This window comes from Mustela lutreola, chromosome 1 (genome assembly GCF_030435805.1).
Source record: "Mustela lutreola isolate mMusLut2 chromosome 1, mMusLut2.pri, whole genome shotgun sequence".
Lineage (NCBI taxonomy): Eukaryota > Metazoa > Chordata > Mammalia > Carnivora > Mustelidae > Mustela > Mustela lutreola.
In genome coordinates this window covers 185,681,458-185,708,610 of record NC_081290.1, presented here as the reverse complement: position 1 = coordinate 185,708,610, position 27,153 = coordinate 185,681,458, and the positions used below count along the sequence as shown (strand labels likewise).

Here is a 27,153-nt window from a genome sequence, read left to right as displayed (position 1 = left end):
TTAATGGTACCCTTGGATGAGAAATTCTTAATTTTAACATAATTGAAATTATCAGGGTTTTTTTTGTATGGACTGTACTTTTTGCATCTGATTTAAGAAAGTGCCCCTGTCCTCAAAATCTATTCTCCAATTGAGTGTTTTAAATTTTTTTGATTTTGCTTTTATACATTCGTCTTTAATCAACCCAAAACTGGTTTCTGTTTATGACTAAGAGTCCAAAATTAAATTCTTATATGGAAAACGAGCTGTCTGAGCACCATTTGCTAAAAATCTGTCCTATTCCCACTGGTCTAGAGTGCTGTCAAAAATCAAGTTTGAAAAAATGGGTTTAATCCTGGTTCTTTATTACCACCTTTCAATCTGGAAGCTAAAATTATTTTCCCCTTCTTATAAAAGGAAAGCTGAATCCCAGGAGTTGAAGGCTTTTACGAATTCTGAAGAAAACTGATTTTAAGAGGGTTTGTTGTTGTTTTAGTGTTTGCTTATATTTTCCAGAGAAACAAAAAGAAGGGGACCGGGAGGTTATTATTTTGAATACCAAGGCCAATACTTCTAAAACGGAAATGAACTCACTCATTTTGTTAAAAGTTGTTTTGATTCCCCACAAACTACATTTGCCTACAGTACACATTTCAGGAAGGCTAAAAATGCATTTACTTTTCAAATAGCCAAAGAGAGCCTTTTCTGAAACACTTTCTTAATACCTAGCACTTAGGGGCGCCTGGGTGGCTCAGTGGGTTAAGCCGCTGCCTTCGGCTCAGGTCATGATCTCAGGGTCCTGGGATCGAGTCCCGCATCGGGCTCTCTGCTCAGCGGGGACCCTGCTTCCCTTCCTCTCTCTCTCTGCCTGCCTCTCTGCCTACTTGTGATCTCTCCCTCTCTCTCTCTGTCAAATAAATAAATAAATCTTAAAAAAAAAATACCTAGCACTTAACTTTGTATATCATCTAATTCTTTAATCTAGGGATTATAACAGAAATATCCATATTTTTTCCAAAATAGTGAGAAAGGCCATTTTCCTACTGCTAAAAAGCTAGCCCTTACATAAGGACATTTGTGACTCCATCATTCCCGGAAAGGAATCTGTAGCTCAAAGAACAGCCATACTTGTCCATCATCAGCCTGAGGCTCCAGCTTTCAGATCCAACTGCTCCAAAGCCCGGGGCAAGCACTGCTCACAGAATGAGGCAGAGAAGTATACACACCCTTCTTTACCCTTTCTCTTCCTAACGCTTTCCCTTCATTGTCATTTATCCCACACAAGCTCCGCCCAAGTACTCAACAACAATGAAATGGGATGATTTTACTGTAATACAAACTACATAGTGTGAGGAAAATCAGAAGCAGAAATATAAATTCACTGACTCAGAAAAAGTAACAGCACGGTGACAAAAAGTTTCCAGGGAAAGAAAAAAAAATTCAATTTCTTCCTCAGGAAAATACTCTGAAAACTATTCCCTCTTTACATTATGTCAGTTACTTGCTATCGATCCTTAACAATATTGTTTATTTTCCTGAACTCTCCTGAAATGATTATCAACTAAGAATGTAATTATTCTGGAACCTTCATGTATGGGTTTTTAGGGGGAATAAGAATGGATTTTCTTTGGTGACAGCCCATGGTCCTTGATGTCCACTTTGGATACTTGATCACCACGAAACTTGCCAACAGATGGCCAAGCACTGTTGCAGACTGTTCATGAACCCCGGTTGGACGGAGTGTCTCTAGCTGATTACCATGTCCAAGATCAGTTGGTACTTAAACTCAAGGAGGCTAAGAGTATCTATCAGATCTAGAGCCCTCAAATTGATTTTTTTATCAGACTTATTAGATCTGGAGTTCTGTTTAGAACCACATAGCACAAAGATGCTTAATCAGAATTCAGGGGTCTGTATTTATCAAATGGCCTGTATATATCTGTTTCAGAAATATGGGCATAGGTGGTCCCTGGTGGTCTTTTAAGGAAATTTTCGTGGAAAAGTTACAGGTTTCCACCCTGTTCACTAACATTAAATAAGCAATTTCCTAAAATGAGCGGGCAAAGACAAACAAGAGTTGCCCCACAGACATGGTAAAGACACACTACTTACCAAAAAAAAAAAAAAAAGGCAAAGACAGAAACTTTCATAAGTCCTGCAACCATCGGACACACACACAGTCAGTCCGTTGAGGGTGGAATCTCTCTGCGCGTTACCTGTCAAGGAAAGGGGCGCCTCTGGGTCTCCAGGTAAGGAAGCAGCAGTTGCAGTCATGGCCCAGGCTCCCGAGACGAGCCAGGTCTCCTCTCAGGGGAGCCGCCCCTGCACCGTACGGGTTTCCTCGTGCCACAAGCTGTGCCCACATGCAGACTAGAAAGCCCTGCAGGTGAAACATCACAATCACACGGACAACAATGCCAGGAGCGCAGGAAAGGTTACCCTCCATATGCAACTCACACCCAGGATGCTGCCAGGGGCCTGCACCGGGAACATGGTAGAACGCTACCCCTGAAAGAGGCTCTTCCACGCCGGGTCTCCGCATACACTGGGGACAGCCAAAAGGGTGCCAGCGGGATTGTCGTCGTGATACATGTGAATAAATGTGAAACATGGTTAGTAGTGAACATTTCCACCGAATTGTTGAAAATACAGTTTGGGATGTGGCGGGGCGGGGGGGGGGGGGGGTGCGGCATCTTAGCTATGAACAGGCCGTCACAGCGTCCGGCTCAAACTTAACCAAATAGGACAGAGCTGTGGTTGGAACCGCAGGAAACCGGAAATGGGACAACTCGGCAACTGCTGCCCGCCGGGCCCGGGGGTATCCGGGTACCACGCTGGGATACCGTGCGTGGAAGGGCTGGCCCGTCTGGGGACAGGCCGCAGCGCTCAGCCTCCGCCGGCCCTGGAAGACCGCTGGAGTCCTTCCTGTTCCCGGACTTCGAAGCGGCGGCGCGGCCAGGTGGGAAACCACTGCGCGCGCGGTCCCCACACGGGTTCCCAGGTGGAGGGCAGTTGGAGCTCTTCTGCGGGCAGGCTTGAGGCGGCAGCGGCTCCTACAGAGGAGTGGGTTCTTGGGGCAGAGCGCCGAGAACCGTACCGCGGAGCGCAGCGTCCGCACTTGCCAGGACCATTTCCCGGGCGTCCACAGCTCTGAACGCGAACGCCGCGGGGCGGCGCAGCTGACCGTTAGCCGCGGGCGGGGCCTGGGGGTCATGTGACCCGCGCCCGGTCAGAGCGCGGCGTGCGCGGGAGCACGCAGAGCCTCTCGGCCCTCGGCCGCGCGCCTTGCGTGCGCGCGCGGGCCGGGGGCGGGGCGTGTGGGCGAGCCTCCGGCGCGCTCGGGGCGGAGGCGGGGCCCGAACGGGGCGGAGGGCGGGGCGGGGCCTCCTCCTCCTCTTTCTCCTCCTCCGCCTCCACCTCCTCCTTCTTCTGCGAGGCTGGGCTGGCGGCGGCGGCGGCGGGAGCCGGATGACCCGCGGAGGGGCACCTCGGCCATGACTGCGGAGCTACACCAGGACGACGCGGCCCGAGCAGCCGACCGGCACGGCTCGGTGGGCCCCGCGGCGGCGAGCGAGGGCCGGGGGTGGCTCGAGGTCCCGGGCGGGGAGGGGGCTGCGGGGCGTGGGCTGGAGCGGCGCGGGCCCCGGGCAGGCCTGCGGGACTACGGGGCTGCGGGGCTGCGGGGCGGACGGGGGCTGCGGAGGGCGAGGGCGGTGCGCCCGGGTGGTGGGGGGCGCTAGGTCTTTGCAAGGCTCGGGCTGGGGGCGAGCTGAAGTTCTGGGGGAGTCGGTGTTTTGGAGAACCAACTATAAAGGGCAGGACGTGGGGTGGTTGTGTGCATCAGGGATCTTTAGGGGGAGCGCTCCTGGGCCCTGACCTGGGTGAGAAACTTCTCAAGAGGGCCGCTAAGGTGGTTTTTAGTCCGGTTTCTGGCAGTACTGTTTTCAAGTGTCTGAAGCAGACCGAACTTACCTGACTTAGAGCAGGGATTGATGAACACTGTGTGGAAGACCAGGGGTCCTGGCTACCACTCCCTCCCTTCCCTTCCCCCAGCAGCCCCCTTCTTTTTTCTTTTCTTTCTTTTTTAAATAAACTGAGAGCAGCCTGCCCGGTGCATTCATCAGGAGATTTTTAAGGAGGGAGAAGAAACAGCGCGGTGAATAGAAGGTATTCTCGTAAATGCGTTCCTGTTCCTATTATCTCAGAAGATTGAAATCAATACAAGGATTTCTGGGCTGAGTTGGTGAGTTGGTTTGGGAGAAATCAAAAGGCTGATAATGCCGTGTATAGAAACTTGGTTAAGTGGGCAATTCAAGAACGTCTTCTAATGTTACTTTGGAAAGTTATAACTTCACACCCCCTTCCTCCCCCCTCCACTGCTGTGCTTTTTCGAGACCGAATGGGAGACCTGTGCCAAGTATTCCAGTGAGAGTCTGGAAATGAGGAATTTCATAAAAATATTTACAATGCAGAGCTGTCAGCTACTTCCACGTGGGAAACCTTTTGTGCCTGTGTATTCTTTTTGTGCACACAGGAGACCCGTGGTGTATAGTGAACCCATTTCCTTTTTAATGTCCTCCAGGTCCTGGGCTCCAAAATGAAAGTAACATGGATGGTCCTTCACGTGCTGCCGATTTCTAATGGGGATGCTCTTGTTCGGTGTCCGCGAATACCTAATGGTCTCTGAGTCAGGATTTTCTCTGGTTTCACAGGTCATTTCTATTTGTTTTTAGGACAGTGACTTCAGAACAGGTGGGGAAAAATCGGAGTTTTGAGATAGTTTTGTTGGTTTAGGGGAGAGGCTATTTTAAGGGAGAGTAGGTCATATTTAAATATGTTCGGGGACCACGTGCCTGGTCATCAGTGGCATCTTCGTTTACCTCTGCCACAGTTTGAGCACTGTCTCTCACCATTCAGGGTTTGTCTGAGGTGTTTGATGAGCACTTGTATGTAAGTCATAGCTATTTTGGGAAGACTTGGAACTCGGCTTGGCTGTGGCTGGCCCAAGTACCCTGACTCTTGGCCACCTGCAGAGTGATGACATTCACTGTTCTTCCTGGTGATTCGCCCCATACAGACAGCCTGATAAGCTTGGAATGCTTGATAATGTTTGCCCCTTTTGTTTTTGCTAATGAAAATGCTTGAAATTAGCAGGCTAGGTTGAAGGAATCTTACCGAGGGAAAGTACTGTTCACATCTCAGAGGAAGGATTTTAGTAATTTCCCCATCTTGATGAGTTTTATGTTAGAATGAATTCTATTTTGGATTCTCAGAGGCACTCTGCATTTCCCTTAAAGGGTCTTCAGTTCCGGTTGAGAAGAGCTATCCGTCCAGGGCACTCGGAAGCTATTTAAAACCTAGAATGCAGCCCTTCCCTTATTGGTCAGTGGTGCATGGGCACAGACAGAACCCTTTATAGCCTCCCAAGAATTTTAGTGAGAAAAATGCAGCACCCTTGGAATATGTGCTCTAGAGTCTGAAAGAGGATACTTTGGGATGTCGCTTAACACCCCAGACTGCCCATTCGAACATCTATAGAGATTTCTTAACAGACAGATTTCTGTGTTTTAATCAGTTCTTGACTTAGCTAAAACAAACAAACAAAAAAACCAGCAGCAACATTTTCTGTTACTGTAGGATAAACAACTTGAAGTCAGGTTGGTTCTTACAAACCCGTCATCCTTGGCAGCTGCACGAGGATTCATCACATGCTCCTGACGCTGCCTGGAGCCCTATGAAAACCTGCCAGTTTCCGTGAAAATTTAATGTCCTTTTTGCTTTCTCTTGATTTATTGGCTTTTCATTCACGTTTACCTTGTCTCGTTAGTTGTGATTTTCGGAACACCAGCCCGTTAGCGCTTGGTTGGCTCTCACAACTTTAAGGTCTCTTCAGCTACAGATAGTTTCTGCTCACACAATGAGTACAATATTTGTAAAAAGCAGTGACAAGTAGCGCCTTGCCAGGCAAGATCTTTCCATGTGTTATATTTCCTTGAAGGAATGTAAGTGGTAGCCAAGGGAAGCAGATGTTTTTTAAGGAAAATAATGATGCTGGTAGTAGTAGGAGCTGACGTTAATTGAACATGTAGTATATGCCCGAACCTGTGCTCAGAACTTATCCTGTATTATCTTGGGACTTAGAGCCACTCCGTGAAGTATTCATATAGGAAGACTTACATTTATTAAACAGTTTTCCCAAGATCACCCACCTAGCAAATGGCACAGCCTGGATAGAACCCAAGAAATTCTGAGTCTAAGAGCCTAAGATAGCCTTGATCCTACTTCTGAGTCAATGGACCTGTTGTCTTAGGTCAGAACCTTTCTTTTACCCTCCAGAACCCTCCTGATGTTTTAAACTCAATCTTCCCTTCATTCTTTCTAAATATATAGCTTCTTTTCTACTTGGCTGAGTCTGCTGCTATCAAAAGAGATGGTGGGTGTTTGTTTTTGTTTCTGTAAGGAGATGTCTTTTTTTTTTTCTTTTTGTGTTTCCTCTTCATTATCTCTTTTCTCTTGGTGTAAGAGGTACCACCCTTCCCTTCTTCCTTCATTTCTCTCCGTGGTGTCCTGAGAGCTTTTTGATGGGGATTGCAGGAGGAGGATGTACTGGCCTCAGTGGGTGGAAGCCAGGAATGCTGCTGAATGTTCTGTGATGTACAGGACAGCCCCCAAAACAAAGAGTTATCTGGCCCCAAATGTCAGTGATGCTGAGCTCAAGAAACCCTGAGCTAAGTGATGCCCCTCCTTGCCTTTCTAAGTTATCTCACATTTCCTTTATTCTAGCCTAAGCCCCAGACACCTTCGTTGTCAGTGGGCTAGCAGTCTGTGGGCTAGCAGCCTCTGCATCCCCCAGGAGTTTGTTGGAAATGTAGAGATTTGGGTGCGCTGAGCCAGCTCGGGCTGCCTTTCCGTCTGAATGTGTACATCTCTTCCCAACCCTGTGTCCCGGGGCCTCTTGTTGGTAGCTTGAAATCGTCACCGTGGGAGTATTTATACCAGGGACCTAAACAGGCTCCACAAACCAACGCACTTACCTATTGAATCGCAGCTTGCCTTTGGATAACATCCCTGGGTGATGACCTGGTGCAGAATTCCCACCTTCCATTTAGCTATGCACGTGTCCCCAGTCCTCCAGCAAAACAGCAGTGACATTGACTTCTGCCCTATCCAGCGATTGAACTTGTCCAGTACCTTACTTTAGTTTTGTTTACTTTTCGACCAGAGTTTCTAAGTCCACCTGTTTCTTTCCTTAAGCATTTTCTCAATTATATTGTAATTTCAACTCACTGTGGAAAACTTGGAAATCACAGACCCTTGCAAGATCTGCTCTTGGGTGATAGGAGGCCCAGCCCCTAGTCCAAGGCATATGGGTTCCCAGACTGCCCTGCAGAGGTGTTGGTGGCAGCAGGCCTCAGGAAAAACATCCAGTTAGGAGACGGCTGTGGGGGACCAGTCTAGGCTCCCGCGAGAAAGAGGTCTGATTGCCTAGAGGCATGCAGAGAGGCTGACAAGGCACCAGAAGGTTAGATCTTAGGGCAGTGACTGTATGGGATCAGCATTCCCCAGGCCACCCAAGGAGAACCTTGCCAGTAGTAGGCTTTTAGTATTTGTCTCTTGAGAATGAAACTGATCTCTCCGAGGCGATCAGTGACTAACCACCTTCTGGTGAACTCCGTGGACTTACAGAAGTAATTCTTTTGGCCATTCCTCCTTGGTTATTCAAGTACCAACTCAAGCCCCTTTCTCCTGCTTTTGTATGTGATGATTCCTCATTGCCACTGTTTGGTTGATGTTTATTTTGGCATTTGACTTTATTCCTACTTAATATCAATGGTTTTGCTTTTTCCTAAAAACTACAAAAACAAAACAACAACTTTCTTAGGAAAATTAGTCTTGGAAAATATGTTTGAGTTTCTCTTCTTCATCTTACAATTTTAATATCTTATGACTCGAGGGTATAGAAGGAGTTCTTAGACAGTGACCTGTTACTACGCTTACTGTACAACTGCCTTACTTCCCGAACTCTCTCCCTTGGAACATTTGGAACCTGTTTTATTCTGGTTCTTCTACCTTTCTTCTCATTGAGGGGCTAACCTGTTAGCTTTCCTGGCTGTTAATGTTCCTTTTACTAACTTCAAGTCTGCATTTTGAATCACGACTTGCCAGTGACTCCTCCTCTATTTGCAAATGCTGTTTAAACAGTGGTACTTGCATATCTGTGTCCTTGGCTCTAACCCTGTGCTGCATAGGGACTTCTGCCACAGGCATTGGAACAGCTACCTGCTCTAATAGTATTTGCCACGTGCCAGTTATGGCCTGAAGCACTTTTCTGTGCTTTCTGTATATTTACAGTTATGCAAGGTGTAAATTATTATGTCTTATGACTGATGAGGACACTGAGACTCAGCTCTTAATATAGCTTATAAGGGCCTAACAATGAGATTTGAAGGTGAAGTCTCTTGGCCTGCATGTTGCAGATGGGAAGTGTGGCTTACTTAAGCTCAAATGCTAAGTAGCAGGCCTGGGACCTCAAGCCACTCCCACTTTCTTCCTGGAACACGTGCCTTTCTAAAACCAGACTTTTTTCAGTGGCCTGGGTGGCTCATTCTGTTAAGCATCTGCCTTTGGCTCAGGTGTGATCCCAGGGTCCTGGGATCCAGCCCTGCATGGGGCTCCCTGCTCAGCAGAGAGCCTGCTTCCACCTCTCCCTCTGCTCTCTCTCCCCTCATGCTTGTTCTTTCTCTCCCTCTCTCTTTTAAATAAATAAAATGTTAAAAAAAAAAAAAAAGTAAAACCAAACTTTTCAGCTGCCACTTGATGACGTATGACGTGCTTTGTTGTATGTTCTCATGGAACCCACAGAGCCACCTTGTGAAGTAAAATTTAGTGTGAGGAGGAAGTAGGAGTTGCAAAGGTACACAGCTGTAAGTGACCACACCGAAACCCTCACGTGGGTAGTGTTCTCCCAACATCTAGACGAGTTTTGCTGGATGGGCAGGTCTCAGCGTCTGACATTTCTTTTCTTTTCTTTTTTTTTCATGTTACTAACAAATCTTATATGCATTATTTCATCTGAGGGTCATACCCGGTGCCACCAAAGCTTACCGTTTACTTTATTTTCCAAGTGTGGAAACTGAAGCCCTGGAAAGTTGAGATTTACTCTGAAGCTAACGTGTGGTGGGATCTGCACTGTGGAGCACTATTCCCACTATCCAGGCTTTCTACCCGAAAAGGGAGGTCAGAATACCAGAAAGAAAAAGCCAAGTTAACCATCCGCACTAGTAGGGGTGCCTGGGTGGCTCAGTGGGTTAAGCATCCAACCACTGGTTTTGGCTCAGGTGTCCCGGGATCCAGCCCCACGTCGGACGTGCTCAGTGGGAAGTCTGCCTGAGGATTCTCTCTCTCCATCTCCCTCTTCCCTCCCTCTGCTTGCACACACGTGCTTTCTCTCTCTCTCAAATAAATAAATAAATCTTTAAAAAAAAATCTGTGTGAGTAGGTGCTGGTAGCATGCTGCGTGATGGTTGTTAGTTTAAATTTGAGTTACCCCAAACAAATAACTTATTCTCCAATATTCTTGTACAAATTAGTACTTCCCTGATGTCCTTTTTATTTTGGGGGGTGTATGTGTGCATGTGGAAGCAAAAATCTCTCTTGATTTCACTCAATTGAAGTGAAATTCACATAATATAAAATTAACTATTAAATGTTTTTCGAGAGAGAGCATGGGGGAGGGGTGGAGGCAGAGGGAAAGAGAGAATCCTTTTTTTTTTTTTTTAAGATTTATTTATTTGTTTTAAAGAGAGAGAGAGAGCGAGCTTGGGCAGCAGGGGGAGAGAAAGAGTCTCTAGAAGACTGCTGAGCACAGAGCCGGACACAGGGCTCAATCTTACGACCCTGACATCATGACCTGAGCCAAAACCAAGTGTTGGTCACTTAACCAACTGAGCCACCCAGACACCCTAGAAAAGAGAGAATCTTAAGCAGGCTCCACACTCAGCGCTTACCCCAACACATGGCTCAGTCTCAGAACCCTGGAGTCAGATCGTATATTGCTGCTGTATAGAAACAGCTGATTTTCGCCTGTTGATTTTGTATCAACATCACTGGATGTGTTTATCAGCTCTAGTGACTCTTGTAGATTCTTTGGAGTTGTATATATCCTGTCATCTGTGAAGAGAGCTAGTTGTACTTTTTCCTTTCTAATTCAGATACCTTTTATTTTACTTGCCTGATTGTTCTGGCCAGAACTTCCGGGACACCACTGACTAGCATCGCTGAAGGTGGACATCCTTGGCTCGTTCCTGATTTTAGGGGGGTGGCATTTGGTCTTTCACTGTTGAGTATGCCACTCACTATGAGTTTTCTTTTTTTTTTAAGATTTTATTTATTTGACAGAGATCACAAGCAGGCAGAGAGGCAGACAGAGAGAGAGGAGGAAGCAGGCTCCCCACTGAATGAGAGCACGATGTGGGGCTCTATCCCAGAACCCTGGGATCATGCCCTGAGCTGAAGGCAGAGGCTTTAACCCACTGAGCCACCCAGGCGCCCTCATTTTTTTTTTTTTAAATGCACTTTATCATGTTGAAATTCTCTTCTGTTCCTAGTTTTCTGATTGTTTTCATCATGAAAAGGTGTTTCATCAAATGCTTTCCTACATCAGTCAAGGTCATCAGGTGTTTTACCCTTCACTCTGGTAGTGTGGTGTATTACACTGGTTGGTTTTCTTGCTGGTGACTTTTTATGTCATTGCCAGCAGCATTCTCTCACGCATCCAGTTTTGAATATTTGACTAAGCCTCATTTTTTCCATTTCTGAGATGTTCGCTGTACGTCCTGCCTTTTCAGTTCTCCTCTCGGCCCCCTCCCTGTCTCATCACACCTGTGTATTTGGTGGTACTCTAACTCACGGGTAAGTTTTCTTTCCCTAGTCTTAGCTCCCTTTGAACTGACTGTTCACATGTACTGGATTAATCCCCTTAGAGCACCATTATTTTCCCTCATATTTATGCTCTGCTGAGGGACCTGTGATGATTTTCCATTGTTCATCAGATTAAGTCCAAACTCATACTGACATTTAGAACCTTTCCTAATCCAGTCCCTCACTACTCTCATGTCCTGCTTATTTATCACAAATAGAAACTGCACCCTGAGTCCCGCCTAACAACTTTTAATTTTACTGTTAGGTTTGTAACACTGTAAGCATGTAAATTTGATTTTGCCCTTATCTTTCTGATTTCTCAGCCTTTGAATTTTTGCTAAAAATGGTATTTTCTCTGATTTGTGAAGATGCATTCCATATGTCCTTATTGTAAAAGCTTCCTGGCCTCCTCTCTTGTATTTGACTGGGGCATGTATTCAAAGAAATGAGAAAGTATTGTCTTAATGAGTTCGACAGTATGAAAAAAGCAAGAACACAATGTTTCACACAATGTTTCATCACAATGTTTCATGAACACAGTGTTCAATATGAAAAGATATATTCATGAGCATAGGCCACTTCTGGAAAGATATATTGGAAACTATTAATAGTGGTTACTCCTGGGAAGTGGGACTGGGTTGGACAGAAGAGAGAAATTCCTTTTCACTCTGTATCGTTCTGTGCTGTTGGAATTGCTCAGTGCATTTGAAAAAAAGAGATGAGAAACAATGATTACTTCCTTTTTTTTTTCCTGGCTTTTAATTCCAGGCTCAACCCCTTTTATACCATATAAGAGTGACTACATCTTAAAAGCTTTCAATGCTTTTTAAAAACTTTGGGCCAGTTGATGAACTGGAACAATCCTTTTCTCCATGAACCTACTTTTCACGTCATGACAGCGAGTTGTCAGTAACCCTATTTCAGGCGGTTTAGTTTTACCCACCAAAACCTACTATCTGTCATTTTTTAGGGAGTCCTGTCCTTATGGCACAGTGTGGGTAAACCTGAGTTTGGAATAAACACAGATTTGTTCCTGGAAAGAAAACCAAGAAAGGACAAGGGACTTCCATGGCCAGGTCCTTGTTTTGTGGAAGGTGGGAGGGTCCGTCCATGGGAGGCTCTCAATGCATTTGAGACTCTGATGTCCAGACTGGATTTCTGGAGTTGCTGCTGTAGATGTCCTTTGATTCCTATAGCTCTTCTTTTGCTTTCCTTGGGCATTTAAGCTTCTTAAAATTGGAAAAGGCGATCTTTATTTAATTTTGGAGGGAATTTTATTGGGCGCACTTACAAAGAACGTTGGTACTTTGGAGTAAAAGAACGTTTATCAGCTATTCACGTAGTTTCAAATTTAGAAATGTCTTTGGAAGAATAGACAGTTGAGATCAGGAAATGTGTGCATCAAAATGATACAGCATCCCTGTTTGAAGGAATGGGACAGTCTAGAAAGCTTTGCACCACAATGCCAAAATAGGTGTTTTAAAGCTAAAACTCTTAATTAGTAATCTCACAGATTTGCCTCATCTGATCAAAGGGAGTTTGATTTTAGTTGCAGTAGGATTTCACCAGTTGGTGTTTATTATAAAAACTCGATTACCTTAATGTTTTTGTTATGTGACTAGTACTGTTCCCTGCTTATTTTGGGAGGAAGGATGGTCTTTGCTTTAAAAGAAGTGGACTAGATTGGACCAAAGTCACCGAGTAGCTGAGGTCAGAAAGCTTGGGTTTCTTCTTTCTAGATATTTGTGTGTACCTGTCTGTCTTCACTGCCTCTGGGCAAGAAAAGAGAGTGCTTTTTGCTTTATGAAAACAATGTGAATTTAGCCAAGAAAATGCAAACTTGTTGGCTCTTGCCAGTTATTTGAGTTCATTATGCCTGGCGCACAGGGTTTGTCTTGTCTCACACTGGGTGTGTACTCTGTATAGAGAGCCTCATGTTTATGGTGAAGTTAATATTTAAATCCGCTTCTTGTGAAGTGCCCGGAAAAACTGAGTTAGTAATACATTAGGACTCTAATAAGCTTAATATGTCTGTTACAGTAAAATTAATACTTAACATAGAGCACTTTTTAGGATTTGGGTTGAAGGTACCACAGAACATAGGCTTGGCTAAATGTTCACGAGAGTGAAGTGTGTTAGCATGGCTTAATCCTTGTGAGATATATTCGGGCTTATAATAGTTATCTTTGATTTGTGTTTTTGAAAAGAGATTTTATTTATTTGAGAGGGAGGAGAGAGAGAAAGTGCATGTGAGAATGCACGAGCATGCTAGCAGGGGGAAGGGGAGAGAGGGAGAGAACCCCAGGCCGACTCCAAGCTGAGTGCGGAGCCCGATGCAGGGCTCCAGCTCACGACCCCGAGATCATGACCCGAGCCAAAGTCAAGAGTTGACACTTAACGGACTGAGCCACCCAGGTGTCCCTGATTTCTTTTAATTCAAGACATTTGATGACAAAATGGGTTTTATAAGTTCTAGTTTCCTGATCTGCATGATGGTGATGATGATTCCTACCTCTTAAGGCTGTTGGAAGGATTAGAGGGATACAGGGGCGACTGAGGTTCCCATAACAAAGAAGGTGTTTATGTGTTTGTCCCAACTGTTGCCAGCACTGTCCTTTAGATAAGATAGTATGTTATATGATTCTTGCTTTACGTGGGCAAGAATTTCATATTTGAAACAAATAGAGAGCCATATGATGAGAAATACCAGGTAAAGATGGGGGAGTCCCTTTCATTCACAAGCTCATTCCTTCCCTCAATATGGTAGTTTAGAAAGGGAGAGAGTAGTGTGGACCAGAGTTCTTGGGGTCGACTTTAAGAAGGAGGTAAGATGAATATAGCCCTTGAGTGCAGGTTGCCACAATGTAGGAGGCATTTCTGGAAGTAGTAAAAGTAACACCTGAAGGCATGACAGAGGATGTATTTGTGAGGTAGGGAGCCAGTAGGAGAAAAGGTTGAGCAGGTTAAATGTAGAATCAGTTAATGGTCTTTGAATAGCAAGATCTGGTTGGATTTGAATTAACATGTAGAATATTATTCTTGGAGTTGTGCAAAATGATTTTACATCGTTGTCATCTGTGCCCAGTAGCTTTTGAACAAGAGAAACTTGGAGTTTATTTTCTTCCCCTGTGTGTATTCTAGATGTATTAATGTTTCACTCTTCTCTATTTCCCCTGGCGAAAGGGGAGTGGAGCTTTAATCCACAGACAAATGTAATGATTGGTGAATTGTTTAACACTTGAATACCGAGTTCATTGATTCATATTTATTTGGCATTCTGAGATCTCTGAAACTGAGATGCTCCTTACATCGGCGGCCTCCAAGTAGCAGAGATGATGTCCTTAATCACTGTCCGCATGTGAATGGGCTTGGTCAGAGCTCTTCCTACTGTCATGACAGTTGAGTTATACCTACTGTTGGTGCCACGTGGTTAGTTTCCTTTCCACTTCAAAAGATCACACTGTGGGGTGCCTGGGTGGCTCAGTGCGTTAAAGCCTCTGCTTTCAGCTCAGGTCATGATCTCAGGATCCTGGGATTGAGACCTGGGTCGGGCTCTCTGCCAGCGGGGAGCCTGCTTCCCTTCATCTCTCTCAGCCTGCATCTCTGCCTGCTTGTGATTTCTGACTGTCAAATAAATAGAATCTTTAAAAAATAATTAAAAAAATAAAAGATCACTCTGTGATTCAGCATTTAAGTGGGAAAAAAGCAAGTGGGTGAAGAAAGGCATAGAATAGAACAGGAGGGTAGAAGTTTGATTTAAAGTGGAGGCAAAATACTCATCACTGGAGGAATGAGGTCAGTTTCAAATTTTCCTGCAAAGCTACAGTCAAGTGTTTTGGGACCCCAGAAAGGAAGACAGCCTAGGTTTATTAGGTTTTGTTACCTAAAACATGCAAAAGAACTGCTTGCCACATGCCAGGCAGGGCACCTGGAAATGGGGAAAACTGCCATAGTTCTCCACATAAATAAGAAATTGTGGAGCTGCAGGAAGCTGGTGTGACCAATTCACATGTCTCCTGAGACTGTCGTGTCATCCTGACTGACTTGTCATCCTGTCCTAGTTTAAGTGGGCAGCAGTGTTTCTCCTTAGTGGCACATGTGTGTTCCTTATGAGTAATGGCCCTTAGATTCAGTCAGAAATAGCGTTTTCCTCAGGTACAGTCCTTTCCTGACGGTGGCTGCTTTGGAACTGACCCACCGCGATGTGATCAGGGTCGTGGTTGTGATCAGAGGGGTCTTGGGAAGATGCAGAGACCAAGATCAAAACACAGGAAGAAAGTAATTGCCTGGTTTCTCGTGAAATAGGTACTCCTGCCTGTGTTCCTTGTCTTCTCAGGTATAGCCCAACATAGAGTGGAGTGTAGACTCGAGGGAGGTGGCCCTTCGCTGGCCATAACCTTGTGTAAGTGCTGTGACCTCCCATGCCTGGGCTCTGTCGCATAGGCCTAGCACCGAGCCCGGCTTTGTTACAAAGGTGAAATTAGTTTATACAAATGTTTCTCACAATGCCTGGCTGACAGTAGGCAGTGTATGTCAGCTGCTATTTTTTGACTGGCATTATTTTCTGTGAATCTTAAGTGGCAGTGGGTGCACAGAGTAGTTTGAGGTGACGGTGTGATTGTCAACCCCACCGCTGTCTTGGTTCCAGTTCAGGGCTAATGACGCTGCTCCCATCCTCCTCCCAATGACAGACGGTCCCTGACACAATAGTTCGACCTTACAGTGATGTGAAAGTAATGCGCATTCAGTAGAAACCATTCCCTGCATTTAAAACTTTGATCTCTCCCCAGCCTGGCACCACGTGTGACATGCTTTTCTCGGGTGACCCTGGGCAGGGCCAGTGAGCCACACAATCTTGGGTCGGCAACCAGTACACTTACAGCCCTTCTGCACCCCTACAGCCGTTCCCGTTTTCACATTCAGAACAGCAATCTATACATCCCATGAGCTACCCAAACTTTAGTATAAAATAGGCTTTGTGTTAGATGCCCTTCTCCCGTTGCAGGCTAACATAGGAGTTCTGAGCACATCTGAGGTCCGCTAGGTGAGCTACGATGTTTTGCAGGTTAGGTATATTGAGTGCATTTTCCACTAATGATACTTTCAACTTACAGTGGGTTTACTGGCACGTGACCCTACCATAAGTTGAGGAAGGTCTGTATCATCCCACGCTTCTTGGGGCATGTTGATTCTGATTTTTTAGAAAATCGTATATGATTGAGATACATAGATTCACACAATGAAATGAAATGGAATTAGAATTCAGTTGGGGAAGAAAAAACCCTTTTTATTTTTATTATCATTATTTTTTTAAGGTTGTTTATTCATTTATTTATTAGACAGAGATCACAAGTAGGCAGAGAGGCAGGCAGAGAGAGAGAAAGGAAGCAGGCTCCCTGCTGAGCAGAGAGCCCAATGCGGGGCTTGATCCCAGGACTCGGGGATCATGACCTGAACCGAAGGCAGAGGCTTTACCCCACTGAGCCACCCAGGTGCCCCTATTATCATTATTTTTTAATTTTATTTTTATTTATTCTTTTGAGAGAGAGTACACTCAGGGGGAGGGGTGGAGGGAAAGGGAGCGTCTTAGGTGGACTCCATGCTGAGTGTCAGACAGGACCTGAAGCTCAATCTCACGACCCTAAAATCATGACCTGAGCTGAAGTTAAGAGTGGGACGCTTAACTGACTGAGCCACCCACATGCCCACTGCAAAAAACTTTCGGATACATTGTTCTTCTAAAATTCCATGCTTGTGTTTCCAGCATTTGCCAAGGCTAAATCTGGACACCTTTTAGTCTGATAGCATTCTCCCTGTGTTCAGGCAATGACTGCCTTCGATAAGACTCATAGCCTCCAAGACTGCTGGTCTCAGCGGGGTCGGGTTCCATTTCTAGCCTGTGACTGTGGCCCATGACTAGAGCAGAAAGGCTGTTGCTGCTTTTCTAAGCACTGTGCAGGGCTGTTTCAGTTGGTTATTTCTAGTTGTGTGATATTTAAGTGTTGCATTGGGCCCTCAGCTGTTGAAAAACATAGGATACTATTTCTGTTACAGCTGACAGCATGGACTGCCTCTTAGAGACATATTACTAACTGAAAGATAGTGGACGGGAGTTATCAAGTATTGAATTGGGACTTAACTCTAGAATAACCTTAGGAATGATTTCCTCTCGCTGAATTAAATTTGAACTTTTTTTTAAAAAAGATTTTATTTATTTATATGAGAGAGAGCGCGCACAAGCAAGGGGAGGAGCAGAGGGAAAGGGAAAAACAGGGTCCCCACTGAGCAGGGAGCCCAATGTGGGGCTCCATCCCAGGACCCCAAGATCATGATCTGAGCTGAAGGCAGATGCTTAACTGACCGAGCCACCCAGGCATCCCTGATTTATTTCATCTTCAATAATCATCTGAAGAATTGGGCCAACCAGTTCTTTTCTTGAGCTTGCTTGTAAAAATTAGGTGTTAAATGTTAACTTTTGTCTTTGTGCAAAACAGGGTAAAATGTTCCAGTGAAGCCTTATAAGCTGCAAAGGGATTATAAACTGATCTTGTGGTAGCTGAACGTTAAAACGAGATAGGTTTTTCCATGATTCGGATTAAATGAAGGGAAAGCACTCCATATTTTATTCCCCCTGGGATTTTATGTATAATTCAGAAAATCATAGTTCCGTCTGTACTTCTTTTTAAGTCATCAAACCCGTAGTTTTCAATATGATGTTGGTGGTATCACTTGTTAATTACGTGACTGGAAATTTATTGTCAGTGAAAAATGACACACAAAAATGGCATGTGCAGTGAAGCTGAAAATAGCACATCTTGACATCCATGCAAATTCCCTGGACTCTTTGTATGACCTAGTTCTGGAGTACTCACGGAAAGAGAAACCTCAGGCGCTTTCAGCTACTACGAGAGCTAGATATTACATTTAAATGTTTTATTTACTTAGTAGTTTTTACTCATAATTTTTCCACAAGCGCCAAAAGCATTTTTCATGATTAAGCTTTTAAAAGAGTAATGGATTTCACATTTTTATTTTATTTTATTTTATTTTTTATTTTTAAAGATTTTATTTATTTGTTTATTTGGAAGAGCACACCACTGCAGTTGGGGGGGTTGGGAGGAAGAGGGAGAGAGAATCCTAAACAGACTCTGTGCCAAGTATGGGGCCTGACATGGGGCTTGATCCCACAACCCCAAGATCGTGACCCAGTACCCCAAGATTTGGCATTTTAGAATGTGTCTAACAGTACCTCCTTTGGAGCTTTTCGGTTCTTGAAGGTAAATATACAATCTCACACCTGATTATCCAGGTTGCTTGTACTTAAATTCTTTAAACATATCCAGCTTTGCTTTGTGACTGACCTGTCTGTGGTTTGTTTGTTGTTTGTTTCTCAAATATAGAGCTGCCAAATGCTGTTAAACCAACTACGAGAAATCACAGGCATTCAGGACCCTTCCTTTCTTCATGAAGCTCTGAAGGTTAGTTTCAAGGCCACCGTTCGTCAACAGGCTTTAAAACAGTTGTCCATATCATAGTTAGATCAGGTCAAGCTATTATTATGCCAAACGAAAGTGCATATAGGGACAGGAGCTCTCTGGGTCAGATGGCCCAGTATCATCAATGATCCAGTAAGGTGGAGAAGCTGGGGACTGGGGGAACCCTCCAGGGCAAAAGAATGGAAGAAACGCATCAGTCAGTTGCATTGTATAGCCTTTACATGGATCCTGACTCAAACACAAACACACATTAAAGTCTTTTGAGTTAGGCAAGTTGGAGCTAATGATTTGAGAGTAAAACACTTGTTACCATTAAGGTGTGGTAGTAACATTGTGGATTATATTTTTGAAAGGTACGTTCTGATGTACAGATAAGATACTTAAGATTTGCTTCAGAGAGTCTGGGCAAGTTAGGCAGAGTAGGTCAGATAGAGCATCACTTGATAATTGTTGAAGGTGAGTGATGGGTGCCTGGGCTTCAGCTATACGTTCCCCGTGTCTCTGCCTTTGTGTGTGTTAGAAAGTTGCCCTAATAAAAAGTTAAAAACAAAGAGAAATACGGTCACTGCTATAGAATATGGTAACTGCTTGGCATGTTTATTGTAGAGACTGACTTCATTTAGAATCTCTGTCTTCATTGCCAGCCCCCTTTTGACACACCAGGCCTCAGCTAATCTGTGAAATCGGGAGTGGTAGCATCTGGAGCAGTGGGAACAGATCTCCAGCAGGGTTTCATTCTTGTTTGCGTGTGATAGGAAGTCAGAACAAGGTGGCTCCCCCTCCCATACCAGGAATTTGGATGTTTCGAGCATGGTACACTCACTGTCCTCCCCCGTACTGTCTTTCTTCTACTTTCTACCCTAGAATGAGGCCCTGACTTCCTCAGAATGTTACGGGGTGTAGTAAGGAATTAAACCAAAAAACTGACTTCTTGTTTATTTTAAATGCTGAGATGCTTTACTTTTGAAATCTCTGTTTTTTTTCCTCTTTCTTCAGGCCAGTAATGGTGACATCACCCAAGCTGTCAGCCTTCTCACTGAGGAAAGAGTTAAAGAGCCCAGTCCGGACACTGTTGCTACAGAACCATCTGAAGGCGAGGGGAACACGGCCAGCAAAGAAGCATTAGCAAGTAGGTACATGGTGTCTTGGTCCTGCCGTGAACTAGCGAAAAATACGTGAGTTTCCTATCAATCCCATCAACCCTTTTGGAATAGTGCTAATAATAGTTAATTACCATTACAGTGTGCCATGTCTATTTCTAAGCAATTACATAGATTAACTTATTCGTTCATTCTGCATTTATTTAATGAACACCTACTATGTGCCAAGTGCTCTTTTAAGCACTGGAAATAAACAGAAGAAATAGTATCCCTGCCTTCGTGTAGCTTACTTTCTCGTGCGTGAAATCAACAAGTTGATGAGTAAATTGTATTGCATATTAGGATGATAAGTACCACAGAGAAAAGTAAAGGATGGAATGAAAGAAATGAAAAAAAGGAGTGCCAGGGATTGGATTTTTACTAGGTGGAGCCTTCTGAGAAGGTGGAAGGGAGGTGAGGGAGTCAGTGAGGTCTTAAAATGGGGGTGTACTGCTCAAGGACAGCCAGGAGGCTGTCCTTAGTGGCTGAGAGGTGAGGCACAGATGGACCAGGAGGTCCTGCAGTTTCCTTACATGGTTGGCTTTTCCTCTTGCTAGAGGCTAGCCCGAGGAGAGCTTGGAGCAGGAATGATGTTCACTGGTTTCCATTTCCTAAAGGTCATTCTGTTGAGAACAGAATTGCAAGGGGAGGTGGTGAGCCTGGGTCAGAGCAGGGAGCCCCGGACCATGAGGCGGCTTTGCAGGTTCTGGGGGCGTGGGTCAGCAGGTAGTGGTGGGAGCCTGAGGAGCACCTGCCGAGTGGGATTTGCTTACAGCAGAGATAAGGGGTGTGGAAGAGAGAGGACTTAAAGTTAGCTCCTGGGTTTTTTCCCTAAGCAGCAGAAATGCTGGCGTCGCACTAAGCACCCTGGAATGACTGCTACTAGAGCAGATCTGGGTGGCAGATGACGAGAGTGCTGAGTTTGGGGCACCTGCTAGACGTCAGGTGGAGTGTTGGAAAGGCAGTGAGGATCCAAGCGTGTGGCTCAGGGGAGGGATCTGGCTGCAGAGAGAAAAAACTTAGAATCATAAACTTGAGAATGGGATGCGAAGTTAGGGGACCATGGGAGCTTTTCAAGGGGTTGGGGTGCACGGAAGAGAACGCGTCAGTGATTGAACAGTGGACATTCCCAGTGCTCAGAGGCCAGGGTAGGTGGACAGTGTCCAGGGAGGTTGGAGGAAGCCCAGGAGAGCTGGGAGAACGGGGCTTTGGAAACCAAGGAGGCTTCCTGGAAGAGGGAGCCATCAACTAGGGCAGATGGAGTTAATGGATATTTGGACTTTTGCAGTTTTGAGCTATTCTGATCAATGCTGTTATGAATATCCTCGTATGTATCTTTCAGTGCAAATAATAACTCTTTTCATCCGACGTTTTTCTTTTTTTATTTTTCTGTTTATTTTTTTTAAGATTTTGTTTATTTATTTGACAGAGAGACAATGAGAGCAGGAACACAAGCAGGGAGTGAGAGAGGGAAAGCAGGCTCCCCGCCGAGTAGGGAACCCGATTTAGGGGTTGACCCCAGGACTCTGGGATCACGACCTGGGCTGAAGGCAGATGCTTAACGACTGAGCCACCCAGGCACCCCTCTTTTTCTTTTTTTAAAGATTTATTTATTTGAGAGAGCGTGTGCACGCACACACACATGTGAGCTAGGGAGGGGTAGTGGGGGAGGGAGATAGAAAATCCCAAACAGGCTTCACAGGGTACAGTCTGATTCCTCACCACTCTCTGGCCCCATACAGCTCTGCAGTTATCCTAATACTAAAGGATACTTTTATTAAAAAGACTTTACTTACCCATTGATCTGTAGTAACAGCTCTGTGTTATATTGGATTTTCAAGTTTCCCATTCTGTTTCACTGAGTATCTGTTCTTAATTCTTTAGGATATATACCTATATATATTTGTGACTGGCATGCATATTATATATACCCAGATACATATATATATTTAGAATATATACCCATATATATATGGGTTACTGGGTCATGTAACAATCCTGTGTTCAAATTTCTTGTTTTAATATTTCTAAAAGAGGATGGTTTTCATAGCTGCCACATTGTCACATTTTAAAAATTAATAATTCCTTAATCCCAAAGACCAGTGTAGAAATCTCTCTGTTCATCTCATTAATGATATGTCTCCATTTGGTTTGTGAAAATAATGATCCAGGTGACGTTAAAACATTAAATATGCTTGAGTGTCTTTTAAGACACTCTCTATAATTTCCCCCTCTTTCTTTCTTGTACTTTACGGTCCAGAGAAATCAGGCTCTTTGTTCTCTCAGATTTCATGTGTTCTGGAATGTGTTTTGATTTCAATCAGCAAATTTCCTAGAGACTTAGATGCTTAGTTGACATGACGGTGTCACAGGTAGTGTCGTGTGTGTAGTGTATCTTCTGTTTTGTCATAGCGAAGAAGCAGGTGATGTCCCATTGCCCTCTGTGTGTTCAGAATATTATCAGCTTGATCTGTTTATTATAAAATCCCCCACCTAGTGTTTTCTGCAGCCACTGGTGATTGTTGCTGCAATGCTTTTATTTTATTGGTGATTTCATAATTTATTAGTTGGGATTCCTTTTTTTTAGTTGTTAACACATAATGCAAAGTTTACCATCTTAACCATTTTTAAACATAACAGTTCAGTAGTATTAAGTATGTTTGTATTGTCGTGAAACAGATCTCCAGAATTTTTTTATCATGCAAACCTGAAACCTGTGTCCACTCAATAGTAATTCTCCATTCACCCTCCCTTCAGCCCCTGGCAGCCACCGTCCTGCTTTTCTATGAGTTTGACTGCTCTGAGCGGAATCCCACAGTATTTGTCCTTGTGTGACTAGCGTCCTTCACACAGCATAATGTCCTCGAGGTTCATACCATAGCCTGTGCCAGGGTATCCTTCGCATTCAAGGCTGAGTACTACACTGTTGTATGGAGATAGTACACGTCGTTGCCCATTTATTCATTGGTGGGGATTTGGGCAGCTTTTACTGCCTGGCTGTCATAAACAGTGCTTCTGTGGACACGGAGGTGCAGAGGAGGTGCAGAGATCACCTCGAGACCCTGCTTTCAGGCCTTTCAGATGCATACCCAGAAGTGAGATCCCTGGCTCAGGTGGTCGCTCTATTTTTATTTCTTTGATGAACCCTTGTACTGTTTCCCATAGCAGTCGCTGCACCATTTTACAATCCCGCCAGTGGTGCACAAGCCTTCCGAAGTCTCACCACATCTTCCCCAACACTTGTTATTCTTTGTAGGTTTTTCTAATAGCCATCCTGGTGGGTTTGAGGTGATAGTTCAGTGTGGTTCTGATTTACGTATTTCCTTAATGGCTGATGATGTTGAGTGTCTTTACATGTATTTATTGGCATCTCTGTATCTTCTTTGGAGAAACGTCTGTTCACATTCTTTGACTGTTTTTAATATTGGGTTATTTGGTTTTTTATTATTCTATTGCAGGAGTTTTTTAAAAATATATTCCATACATAGGTGTCCTAGCAGATACACAATTTGTGAAAATGTTCTCCCATTCTGTGAGTTGTCTTTTCACTTTCTTGACAGTGTCCTTTGAAGCCTGTGGTTTTCCATTTTGATGCTAATTATCTGTTTTCCCTTCCCTTGCTTGTGCTTTGGGTGTCATCATCATTTCTAAGACACAGTTGCCTAATCCAAGGTCATGAAAATGTGTGCCTGTGTTTTCTTCTAACTCTTCTAAGAGTTGCTCTTGAGGGTCTGGTCCTCTTTGAGTTCATTTTTGTAAAGGGTGTGAGGTAGGAGTTAAAGATCACTCTATGCATGTGGGTATCCTGTTTTCCCAGTACGACATATTGAGAAGGTATTTTTTTTCCCTGTTGAATTGTCTTGGTACCTGTTTCAAAAATTTAGTTGACCGTTGGGGCTCCTGTGTGGCTCAGTCGGTTAAGCGTCTGACTCTTGATCTCAGCTCAGGTCTTGATCTCAGGGTCATGAGTTCAAGCTCCACACTGGGCTTCATGTTGGGCGATTAAAAAAAAAAAAAATCAATTGACCATAAATGGGAGGGTTTATTTCTGGTCTCTCAGTTCTTTTTTCCCATTGATCTGTGTGCCTGTTCCAATGCCAGTAGCATACACTCTTGATTACTGCAGTTTTGTGTTCTTTGTGGGGTTTTTTTTCCTTTATAAATTAAATGTCCTTCATTGCTCATCTGTCAAAATTCACTTAACTTTAGTGCATTGATCTTTTATCTAATTACCTCTTATCATTCGATAACTATTTTCTGTAGATTATTTTGGGTTTCTCTCATAGGTGATTATTATCTGTGAATTGTGATGACTGTGTTTCTTATTTTCCAATCTTTATATATATATATATATTTTTTTTTTTAATTTTACTTATGTATTTATGTGAGAGAGAGCGAGGGGAGGGGCAGAGGGAAAGGGAGAGAGAGATTCTCAGGACTCTCCTGCTGTGAGCGTGGAGCCTGACGCAGGGCTCAATCCCATGACCCTGAAATCGTGAACTGAACCATAACCTAGAGTCAGACTCTTAACTGACTGAGCCACCCAGGTGTCCCAAGTTTCTTTTATTTTCTTATTGAATTGGCCAGAACATCCAGAACCAGGTTGAATAAAAGCCCTGATAGTAAACATTTTTGTCTTAGTTTTGATTTTAAAATAAATGTGTTTTACATTTCACAATTAAGTATAAAGTTTGCTGTAGGCTTTTCATGGCTTCTGTTTCTTAGCCTACAAATACTGTCTTTACTTCTCAGCTGGCTTGGGGTTTTTATTCCTGAATACAGGTTGACTGTTGTTATTAAGTACTTTTTCTGTACTTACTGAGATGATGATTCCTTTAAGCATATTCTAGTGCTCTGTTTTCTCCTGTTAACTCAGATTTCATTCTGCAGTTACCTCCACTTGTTCTTAATATTTGCTTTTGGGGGTACATTATTGGATTTTATCTGCAAAAACCTTGTTTTTTGTTTTTCATGTCTGCACTTGTACGTGAGTTTGTTGTTTTACCTTTCTTACTATTCTTGGATGGGTTTGGGCTATAGCTAGGTGTTAGGCTGGTTTCATAAAATGAAGTGGGGAGTATGTCCTCTATTCTCCAGGATAGTTTGTATGAGATTGAAAATACCTGCACCTTGAATGTTTGATATTTAGCTGATGTTTTATGATGATTTATGATGTTTATGTTTATGATGTTTTATGATGACAGGTAAAGAGATGACTTGTCCTACAGAGACAGGATGTGGATTTTACTCTGTGGAGTAAGACTTCAGAAGTCAGTATTCTCATGGCCCGTTGGCTCATCTCAAGCTGATCTGAAGTAGCTGTGAGCTACTCCTGTGGCTCTGGCACAGGGCAGTCAAGTTGTTCCACAGATGAGCCATTGTAGTGAAAGCTAGGGAGCATATCGAGCTTTGTGAATGCTTTTGCCTTCTTTTCCCCACCATACAGCCAGGAGGGCAGTGTTTCCTGCATGTAGACTAACAGAATTTCTGTTATCTTACAGAAGTGATAGACCTTACCCATGATAACAAAGACGATCTTCAAGCTGCCATTGCTTTGAGTCTACTGGAATCCCCCAAAATTCAAGCTGATGGAAGAGATCTGAACAGGTTAGTGAAGTTATCTGTCTTCCTCACTCCCCGCATGAGTGTCTAGGTCGAAGGCAGTAATAGCTGTGGATGCCAGTGAGGGACCATCCAGCCAAGGTCTTTTAATTGCATCCCAGTGAAATTTCTTTTAGGGGAAAATTTAAGTTCACATTAACTTACTTACTCTTTGGTTTGCTCTTTGACAAAGTCAAACATGATAAGGGTCTTACAGCAGCTATGGTCTTGAGTAAAAGCCTACAGGCTGTGGTAGTACAGTTGCTGGGGCGAGAAACCCCGTCATCGTGCAAGCATCTGACAGTATTCCCTCTCTCAACCCGGAGACTTTGTAAACTTCGAGGGCCTCTTGCCAGCTCTTTGAAAATGAAAGTTAACACTCAACTACCCCATCCAGGAGGGACCAGGACTATGTTTTTTGAACTGGTGCTCATTTGGTGATTGTCCGGTATTGCTCGTAAACCTCCAGTTCTGATGGTGGGTGGTCGGTTTCCAGACACGTTTATTCCCTCACACCGCTGAGCTCTTTCTTCCAGGGAAACCTAGGGCTGGGTTTTGTGTGGTAGGCCGTTAAAAGTCTCTTATTGTTTGCAGAGTATCTCTCTTGCCTTTTTCAATGGCAAGGTCTCAGATAGGGCACTGTTTTTGAAATCTAAAACTTGAAGTACAGTAGCCATAAATAGGCTTGAGCATCAGCTCACTTCCATCATGGACCTTAGAAGTCATAGTCTCTGATAGAAGGATTAAGATCTCTGTCTAAATCTCACTTTTCACTTGTATTATAATTTTATAATTACTATATAGCCAGCAACGACCCAGTAAATAGTTGATCTGGCATTTTGGATTATCCAAGGAAGATTACCAATATTCTCCGTATATACTACATTGTTCCTTCCCTTTTCCCTTTCTGGATACGTGGTGTGTCGGCACCAAACAGGATGCATGAAGCAGCCTCCGCAGAGACGAAACGCTCCAAGAGAAAACGCTGTGAAGTCTGGGGAGAACATCCCAACCCTAACGGCTGGAGGAGAGTTGACGGGTGGCCCGTTGGGTTGAAGAATGTTGGCAATACATGTTGGTTTAGTGCTGTTATTCAGGTATGATGTTTTAAAATTTTATTTATTTTTTAGTGTAATTTAAAATTTTTTAATTAATAATTTTAATTAATTTATTTTAATAAATATAAATATAAATAAAATTATAATAATTTTAATGTATTTATTTTATTTTTTTATTTATTTAAAAGGGAGCAAGCGGGTGCCTGGGTGGCTCAGTGGGTTAAGCCTCTGCCTTCGGCTCAGGTCATGATCTCAGGGTCCTGGGATCGAGTCCCGCATCAGGCTCTCTGCTCAGCAGGGAGCCTGCTTCCTCCTCTCTGACTGCCTCTCTGCCTGCTTGTGATCTCTGTGTGTCAAATGAATAAATAAAATCTTAAAAAAAAAAAAATAAAAGAGAGCAAGCACAAGAGGGGGGAACAGCAGAGAGGGAGAAGCAGACTCGTTGTGGAGCAGGGAGCCCAATGTGGGGCTCCATCCCAGGACCCTGAGATCATGACTTGAGCCAGAGTCAGACACTTAACAGACTGGGCCCTGGGTGCCCCTCAGGTATGATATTTTTTGAGATAACTTTTTTTTCTGCAAACAACTTTATAATTTATTCAACTGAAATGTGAGAAACATAGTTTAAAAAAATGGGAACACATATAAGACTGGGTGTTTTACTTTTCCATGGCATTACTGTATGTTGGTTGCTTTCCTGCGTTTGACTTCAGATGCTCTGGTGTCCAAATTGGGCAATACGAAAAACAAAATATCCCGTGGTTTAGAATACGGTTGTAAAGATGTTGAATAGATCAGCATTTCCTGTCACATGTTGGTGCAGAGCCAGAGTTCGTAAGGGGAAAGCGTTTGTTGGTAGGGGGTCACAGCCATCCAGGCAGGAAATGATGGCGGCCTAGAGTAGAGGAGCTGCATAAGCCTTGAAGGAGAGAAGTGCAAGCATTTTAGAGCTGGGTGGGA

General features: G+C 43.9%; 2 protein-coding genes across 16 annotated transcripts in view; one reads left to right on the top strand and one right to left on the bottom strand.

Annotated features, from left to right (window-relative positions):
• The window catches only part of HTR3B (5-hydroxytryptamine receptor 3B), a 49,386-nt gene extending 46,221 nt beyond the window's left edge, over window positions 1-3,165 (bottom strand). For 2 of the 11 annotated variants that reach the window (XM_059181222.1, XM_059181233.1), the window contains exon 1: window positions 2,196-3,139. Coding sequence is in view for 7 of the 11 variants with exons in the window: in XM_059181166.1 (XP_059037149.1) it covers window positions 2,196-2,253 (58 nt within the window). In the remaining 4 variants the exon portion in view is untranslated. Of the gene's footprint in view, window positions 1-2,195 lie in introns of all 11 variants that reach the window. The other 9 variants (XM_059181166.1, XM_059181183.1, XM_059181208.1 and 6 more) reach the window with 9 other exon arrangements.
• Window positions 3,166-3,376: 211 nt separating this feature from the next.
• USP28 (ubiquitin specific peptidase 28) overlaps window positions 3,377-27,153 on the top strand; it is a 57,034-nt gene continuing 33,257 nt past the window's right edge. For 4 of the 5 annotated variants that reach the window (XM_059181133.1, XM_059181111.1, XM_059181125.1 and 1 more), the window contains exons 1-5: window positions 3,377-3,530; window positions 18,300-18,377; window positions 19,392-19,524; window positions 25,036-25,141; window positions 26,073-26,232. In XM_059181133.1, the coding sequence (XP_059037116.1) occupies window positions 3,474-3,530; window positions 18,300-18,377; window positions 19,392-19,524; window positions 25,036-25,141; window positions 26,073-26,232 (534 nt within the window). In that variant the 5' untranslated portion in view covers window positions 3,377-3,473. Of the gene's footprint in view, window positions 3,531-4,201; window positions 4,223-18,299; window positions 18,378-19,391; window positions 19,525-25,035; window positions 25,142-26,072; window positions 26,233-27,153 lie in introns of those variants that run through there. The other variant, XM_059181122.1, reaches the window with a different exon arrangement.